The sequence below is a fragment of the Tupaia chinensis genome, unplaced genomic scaffold (genome assembly GCF_000334495.1).
Source record: "Tupaia chinensis unplaced genomic scaffold, TupChi_1.0 Scaffold000129_1, whole genome shotgun sequence".
NCBI lineage: Eukaryota > Metazoa > Chordata > Mammalia > Scandentia > Tupaiidae > Tupaia > Tupaia belangeri.
Window position 1 is genome coordinate 11,392 of NW_006159598.1, and position 8,258 is coordinate 19,649.

General features: G+C 52.8%; 1 protein-coding gene across 1 annotated transcript in view; it reads right to left on the reverse strand.

The window, feature by feature from the left end:
* Window positions 1-7,185: 7,185 nt before the first annotated feature.
* The window catches only part of LOC102497203 (napsin-A), a 13,030-nt gene continuing 11,957 nt past the window's right edge, over window positions 7,186-8,258 (reverse strand). Inside the window, exons 5-6 of the mRNA XM_014586329.2 lie at window positions 7,730-7,894; window positions 7,186-7,534 (exon numbers count right to left, since the gene is read on the reverse strand). Of these exons, the coding sequence (XP_014441815.1) occupies window positions 7,307-7,534; window positions 7,730-7,894 (393 nt within the window). The 3' untranslated portion in view covers window positions 7,186-7,306. The remainder of the gene's footprint in view (window positions 7,535-7,729; window positions 7,895-8,258) is intronic.

Genomic DNA, 8,258 nt, shown 5'->3' on the forward strand with positions numbered 1-8,258 from the left:
TGGCAGGTGGCATGGTGGTTAAAGGTGCTGGACTCCCATATGGCCAACTGTGGTTCAAATCCCGGACCTGGCAGCTTGCTTTTTCCCTTCCTCTCTCTCTCTCTCACTCTGTCCCTCTCTGGTCAAATTAAAATAAATAAATATATATGCACATAAATAAATAAAGTAAAATAATTCTTAAAAAAGAACATTATTTAATTTTATTTATTAATATTTTTAATTTTACTAGAGAGATACAGGAGGAGGAGTGAGAAAGAAGGCAAGGCACCAGGTCCAGGACTTGAACTGTGGTTGGCCACGTGAGAGTCCAGCACCTTCAGCACGCCACCTGCCAGCCCTCAGGGGGTGGTTCTTATTTTCCTTCTCTCGGTCTCTGTATTACAATCTCTGGGGAGCACACACACACACTATGGCAAAAACCTAAGGGAAAATCTCTCCCCCAGGGCAGGCCTTGTCCCCTGTGCAGGTCCCCCTGTGCTCCCAGCACTTAGGACAACACCTGGCAGAGAAGACACAAGTAGTTGCTCAGATCGGCTCTGCACACTCTGTGCGGGGGACCCACCTGGGATGGTCCCACCTCGCTGAGTACACCAGGCACGTGCGTGCCTGGGCCCCAGGGCTGGCTGGCTGGGGGTGGAGCACCCTGATGAGACCGGGTCGGGGGGCTGTCTTCCTTCCTTCTCCTTCTCTCTCATGCTCATGGAAGAGATAAAATAGACATTAAAAAAATATATATTTATTAATTCCATTTGTTATTATTTTTTCAATTTGATCAGAGAGAGAGACAGTGAGAGAGAAAGGGAAAGTGAGAAAGCAACCCGCCAAGTCCAGGACTCGAACCTTGGTCGACCATGTGGGAATCCAAGGCCTCTACCCACCACGCCACCTGCTGGCCCCAAATATACATTTTTTTAAAGAAAGATTTTTACTATAGGGTATGTGTACTCACTAGAGAGAGAGAAAGTGAGAAACCACCCCCTAAGGAGACGCGCCCAGTGTGACTTTCAAACTGTTGAATCCAGGGCTCGAATCGCAGTCAGTCATGTGGGTGTCCACCATCTTAACACTACACCACCTGCTGGTCCCAATAAGATAAATTTTAAAAAGTCCACTTCGGAACCAGCAGGGGGTGAGGTGGTTTAAGGTGCTGGACTCCCACATGGCTGACAGGATCGAGTCCTGGACCTGGCGGATTGACACCAGACACGCACATGTGTGTGAGCCCAAAACGCCAAGAGGAAAATGGAGAGAGGTTTGCAGGGTGGCCATCCCCTCTTGGGGGGCGATATCTCACTCCTCTCACTGTCTCTGTCTCTCCGGTGAGCACACATGCAAAAACATGACAAACAAAAATCCACTGTGGGCTGACTCTGCCCACAGTCCCTAAAGGAGGAAGCCATGGAGGAGCGATGATCGCAGCTTGGTCATTCTTCTGTGGGGCGTGCTTTCCTCTCTCCCTGCCTCTCTGCCCGAATCTGGTCAGCACACACACCCTCTAGTAAAACACACAAAACCAAAAACGCACTTCAGCACCCTGGCTCTGGGGTATCTGCCTGAATCAGCAGTCAGGCATTCGTCTACGATAATTCCCACCTCCTCCCCCTCACAGCTCAGCAGTCAGAACACTCAGTCTGGGCCCCTCCGCCACCCCACGCCACCACCCCCAACTCGACCGCACCCCCCACCTCTGTCTGCATCTCTGAGCCCCAGCTTCCTCCTCCCGCGCTGATCAAGTCTGAGAGTCGGTGCCTGCAAATTTCCAAACGGCCGCACGGTGGTGCTGTGGACCGATTTCCCAGCGCAGGTCCCTTCTCATTTCCTGAACTAAAGTCTAAGACACACCAGGCCCTCTCCAGCCTCCCTGCTTGGCCCTAGAGGGTCCCATTGCTGGGAACACGACTCTCCCCGCACCCGATGGTAAAGAACAGACACTTCCTCCCTGACTGCCCCTGCCCAAGCTCGCTGGGGAAGGTCCTTGGAGCACAGCCCAGCAAAAAGGACCTGGCTCTCCCCCGTCTTGTCACATAGTGGTTTATGACCAGGCCGGTCTCCTCCGGCAGCCCAGGAGGCTCGCGAGGGAGGACCCAGGCCCGGCCGGTTGCAGAATCGCCCACACAGTCAGTCCTTGTAGAGGCCACGGCGTGCTAAACTAGGTCAGGGGGTACCAGACTTTTCAAGCCACCATTTCATTTCATTGTCTAACCTCCTGAGAGAGGGACTACTGTCCACGTTTTATGGGGTGAGAGGGAGCAAAGGCACTGGGGTGCCACGAAGGGAGGAGAGCAGCCCAGCTGCACTTGATGGGGATTCGAACTTGGGTCTTCAACCTCTAGACATGCAGGAATCACCCAGACTCTGGCTTTTGCTCACAGACAGCATAACTTTTGCTCCTGGTTCCATTGACTGGAACTCAGGCACGTGAGCGACCTGCCTGCAAGGGCTGCTGGGAAATGTAGTCCAGCTGTGTGTCTGAGGTCCTGGTGCCTGCTAAGCTGGTGTGACATCTGGCCCCAGGGCTTTAGGATTGGAAGTGGAGAATGGTGGGCATGAAAAATGGTGTGTAGAGTCTGGCAGTTCCTCCAAAGGTTAAATATAGGCACAGCCAATAGGGTGTGGGTTAGCATGTGGGGAGCCACATGGCCAGCTGGAGTTTTGGATTTCTGGTCAGTCTGAAAACTCACAGGTCTCATGGGAAGGTGTCCAGATTTCCGAGATCCTGAGATGCTGATGGCTTGATGAGCCTCTATCAAGAGTTCCCTTTTGGGGGGAACCAGCAGTTAGAATAATGGCTATGTCGCTGACTCCCACGTAGTCGACCGTGGTTCACGTCCCGGACCCGGTGTCATAAAACTCACGCCGGGCGCGTGTGCGTGTGTGCCCAAGATCCCGAGAGGAGAATGGAGGAGAAGGGATTGCAGTGCGACCATCCCCCATGGGGGGTGATTTCTCGCTTTCTGTCTCTATGTCTCTCTCTGTCTCTCTGACGAGCACATGCGCCCTATAGCGAAAATCTCTCCAAAAAAAAAAAAAGAGTTCCCTTTTGGGAGACCAGCAGTTGGCATAATGGCTATGTCACTGGACTGCCATGTAGTCGACCACGGTTCGAGTCCTGGACCCAGTGGCTTAAATTCACGCTGGGCGTGTGTGCATGCATGCCCAAGATCCCAAGAGGAGAATGGAGGAGAAGGGATTGTGGTGTGGTCATACTCCCTGGGGGGTGATTTCTCGCTTTCTGTCTGTCTGTTTCTGTTGTCTTTCCGGTGAGTGCATGCGCCCTATAGCAAAAACCTCTTTAAAAAAAAAAAAAAGAGTTCTCTTTCGGGACTACCAGATGGCATAATGGTTATGTGGCTGGACTCCTACGTAGTCAACTGTGGTCTGAGTCCCGGACCCAGTGGTTAAACTCAAGCTGGGTGTGTGTGCGTGCCCAAGATCACAAAAAGGATGGAAGACAAGGGATTGTGGTGTGGCCATCCCCCTTGAGAGGTGATTTTTCACTTTTTGTCTCTCTCTCTCTCTGGCAAGTGCATCCACACTATAGGAAAAATCCTTCTTAAAAAAATGGTGGAAGGGGTTGGTAGGTGGCATGGTGGTTAAGGGTGCTGGACTCCCACATGGCTGACCACGGTTCAAGTCCTGAACCTGGTGGCTTGTGCTCTCTCTTTCTCTCACTCTGTCCCTCTCTGGTCAAATATAAATAATAAATAAGTAAAGTCAAATAAAATAATTTTAAGAAATGGTGGGAAAAAATGGTGGAGGGCAGCAGGTAGCATGATGCTTAAGGTGCTGGACACTCCCACATGGACAACCCCGGTTCGAGTCCTAGACCTAGTGGCTTAATTGCTTTCTCTCTCTCTCTCTCTCTGGTCAAATTAAAATAAATGAATGAATAAATAAAATAAAATAAATAATTACAAAAACAAAAAACGGTTGGGCCAGAGGTGGTGTGTTGGTTATGGCACTGGATTCCACATGGCTGACTTCATAGTTTAAGTCCCAAACATGGAGGTTTCAAAAACATGCTGGGGCCCAGCACATGGTGTAGTGGTTACATTGTGGGACTCCTACATGGCCAACCGCAGAGCCCATGACCCGGTTGAAATTCATGCCAGGCATGTGTTTGGGCGTGCCCAAGATCCTGGGAGAATGGAGGAGTGACTGTGCCATGGCCATCCCCCCCAGGGTGGGGCGATTTCTCATTTTCCCTCTCACTGTCTCTCTTTCTCCTGTGACTGCTCGTGCCCTAAGGCAAAAACCTCTAAAAGTAAAATCATGCTGGGTATGTGTGCACGCCCCAGATCCTGAGAGAACAGAGAAGGGATTGCAGCGTGGCTGCCCTGAGGGGTGATTTCTCACTTTCCCTCTCACTGTTTCTCTCTGATGAGCACGTGTGCTCTATAGCAGAAAATTATAAAAAAAAAAAGTAATAAATAAAAGATTACAACAATCCGCTGCAAGGTACATACTCCAGAGAAATGGGAGCACGGTCTGCACAACCCCTGCGCTCAATGTCCATCGCAGCGTCACTGCCAAGGGCGGGTCCCCCAGGTGGCCGTCAGCAGGTGAGCGGTGGGTGGAGTGTGGGACAGCCTTCAGCAGGGGGTTACGGAGCACGGAGCTAGTGACGCGCTGGCACAGGTTGTAATGCGGGCAGCCTGGCCATGCCTTCCAAAGAGAATTTGCCAGAGGGCACGTGCACTGGGGGGTACCCTAAGGGGCTTGGTCGCATCTAATACTTCCTTCTTCATCTCCCCATCCCACTGGGACCAACAGTGTGGGTGCACATGTGCCTGGCATGCTTTTTAAACTGCGGGGATTGAGTTTTTGTTTTGTGGGTTTTTTTTTTTTTTTTTGAGAGTTTTTTGCTATAGGGCACATGCGCTCACCAGAAAGACAGAGACAGAAAGTGAGAAATCACCCCCCAGGGGGGATGGCCGCGCCGCAATCCCTTCTCCTCCATTCTCCTCTCGGGATCTTGGGCACGCACGCACACGCGCCCGGCGTGAGTTTTAAGCCACCGGCTCCAGGAATTGAACTGCAGTCGACTATATGGGAGTCCAGTGACATAGCCATTATGCCAACTGCTAGTCCCCGGGGGTCAAGATTTGAACCACACGGTCAGCCACGTAGATTTTGGCTTCCTTTAGCACTAGGACAGGGGGCTGGCTCTCAAGCTCTTTTTTAATTTCGCCTTTTTTTTTTTTTCAATGACAATGAGAGCCAGAGAAAGAGCACCCCCGACGGGGTCCCAGCACAAGTCACCCCAGCCTTTCTAGTCAGCCAGGATCAAGGGTGTGTACCCAGTGTGTACAGGTGTACAGGGGAACCGAACCAGCAGTCTTCCACACAGGTCCAGCATTGCTTGAGCACCCCATGATCACCGCGGTCCCAAGCTGGCCAGGTTCAAGTGTTTACTTAATCTGCTCAGAAGGACGGGTGGTGGGGGCCATGCTCCTTGCCCAGCCCACAGATCCCGCTGAGGCTGGGTGGAGGTGTGTGTGTGTGTGTGTGTGTGTGTGTGTGTGTGTGTGTGAAACTCTGTGGCCTCAAAGGCTGGACGGGGGTGGATGAAACGAGTTAGAGAAGAGCGCGGGTCATATACCCCCCTTCCTTTTTCTTTTAAGAGGTGTTTGCCTTAGGGCAAGTGCAGTTGCTGGAGACAGAGACAGTGACAGTGAGAGGCAAAGTGAGAAATCACCCAGGGGGATGGCCGCCACAGTGCCTTCACCTCCATTTTCCTCCTGGGATCTTGGGCACAATCACTCACCTGGCATAATTTTTTCTTTTTTTAGAGAGGGAGATTTTTGCTATACGGCATGTGCACTCACCACAGAGACAGAGAGAGAGAGAGACAAAGGGAGAAATCACCTCCTTGGGTGACGGCCATGCCTCAATCCTTTCTCCTCCATTGTCCTTGTAGAATCTTGGGCCTGCATCCCAAGCACCCTGAGTGTTTTAAGCCGCGGAGTCTGGGACTGCAACTGCAGGCTTCAACATGGAAGGCAAGCAACGGAAGCATTACAACATCTGCTGGTCTCCCTGGTGTGATTTTCAAGCTACTGGTCTGCAACTCGAACCACGATCACATCAGCCATTTGTGAGTCTAGTGATGTAACTCCAATACCATCTGTTGGCTCATAGAGTCCCCTTTAAAAAAACAAAGTATGCAGAGAGGCCAACAGGTGGTGTGGTAGTTAAGGGCTCAAGTCCTGGAGGCTTGCTTTCTTACTTTCTCTCATTATCCCTCTCTCATCAAATTAAAATGAATGAATACATAAATAAAATTAAATTAAATAATCTAAAAAAAAAAAGTATTCAGGGCCGACATGTGGTGTGGTGGTTAAGGGTGCTGGACTCATACATGGCTAACCATGGTTCGAGTCCTGGACCTGACAGCTTGCTTTCTCGCTTTCCCTCTCTCTCACTCTGACCCTCTCTGGTGAAAGTGAAATAAGTAATTGATTAAATGAAAGTATACATATACAGATATGGTGAGGTCCGTTTATCCTCTCCAAGGGAAACTCTGGAACAATTTTCATCTTCTATTCAAGCATTCTGGTATATTTTACCTTTTTGATAGTGGGAGACTAGGGGGTTTTATTTGTAATTCTTTCCAGTAACCAAAATACACCTTCTGGATCCAGATTGATAATTTAACTGAATTAAAACCAATAAGTAGTGAGACGCCAAACCCAGAAAATTTGTAACAGCAGAAGCGGCGACCTCGGTTGAAGCCGGCGAAAAGCAGCCACAGCCGGGGGGGGCCGGCAGGCGCGCGGGAGGCGGGGGCGGCCATGCCCCCTCCAGGCCGGCGTCCACCGTGCGGCCCGGAACTCTGCTACCGGCCCCCGGGAGCGCCCCGGCGGAACACAATTCCGGGGAGGACGGGACTTCCGTGCGGGGCAACGGATTTGGTGGGTCCCCAACGGACCGGAAGTGCATCCCCGTTCGCTCCACGCACCTTTCCGAAAGTGACGCATGGCGGGGTTGCCGGAAGAAGTGGCGAAGTTACTTTTGAGAGGACTCGAGTAGCGGCGACTTGTCGGGGGCGACAGAGGAGGAGGAGGGGAAGCGGAGCGAGGGGACGGAGGCAGGTAGCCCTCGCTCCGTCACCAGAATGAACCCTAATGAAAAGGTAACACCCTTCTCCCTTTTTGCTTCAATTGCGGAGGTCCGGACACATAGTTCTCTACAGAAGCATGCATTTGCAAGGCGCGGCCCAGGTACCTTCGCTCAAAAGATACAGATTTTTACTGGGTATTGGGACCACCGCTACCACCCACTGCGCATGCACCCAACCGGGGCGTCAGCCGGAGGACTGCGCCTGCGCGCGCCCGCCCCCTCGCCCCCCGGCCCCACGAGGTCTAGCGCGCGCCAGGCCCACTCGGGCACCACTGTTAGTGTCTCCGCGATCGAAGACCGTCACGTAGGTCCCCAAGAAGACGTCGCCAAGGATCCACAGGGGCCCTACAGGCGGAGGCATATCCAAGGCCTGGAAGCCGGACAGACAGAGGTGGACGCCAGCCCGAGCAACCTAAGGCGACAAGACAGGATCATCGGGTGACAAGCCCACCGGGCCTGCCTGTTCCTGGGAGCCTTGCTTCTTCCCGCCCGCGCCCCCGGGAGAAATGTTTCTCATGGCCAACTCTGTTATGATGTCACATCCCGGCCCACCCACGCAAGTCTGGTCACCTTATGTCACTCGGACATCACTGTGACAGCCACTTACCTGGATGACGTAGTCCTGGGCGGTGAGGTTAAACCAGACCCCGCCAAGGAGGAAGGAGACCGAGGGCAGCTTGGGAATGTCGGAGCAGCGAACGAGGTACTGAGGGAGAAGAGGAGCTAGTGAGGATGCCAAGTCCAGTTCTGCTCCAGTGCCGCCTTTGGCTCCCTAGTGCCATAGGGTAATGCCCCTGTGGGGCAGCCAGGTACTCGGGGCCTTTATGGACAGGCACTGGCACGCAGGTCTCTCTCACGCAGTCCTAGATAAACCTGATCAGCCCTCTTCCCCGACCACGACCATCCACTGAGTCATCAGAGTTCACACTCAGGAAACGGCCTTGCTTCCCCGACTGCCCTCCAACCTGTCACTCCGGAGGTCCAGTCCCTTCTGCCCTGGGACACCTAGCTGCCTGCTTGCCACCCTCAGGCCCCAGCGTCCTGCCCTAAGCCCACCATCGAATTTCCATCAGCCCCCGTCCCCCACCCACCATAGCCTGGGTCTTTACCTCCCCAGCCAGCAGGGGAATACGCCC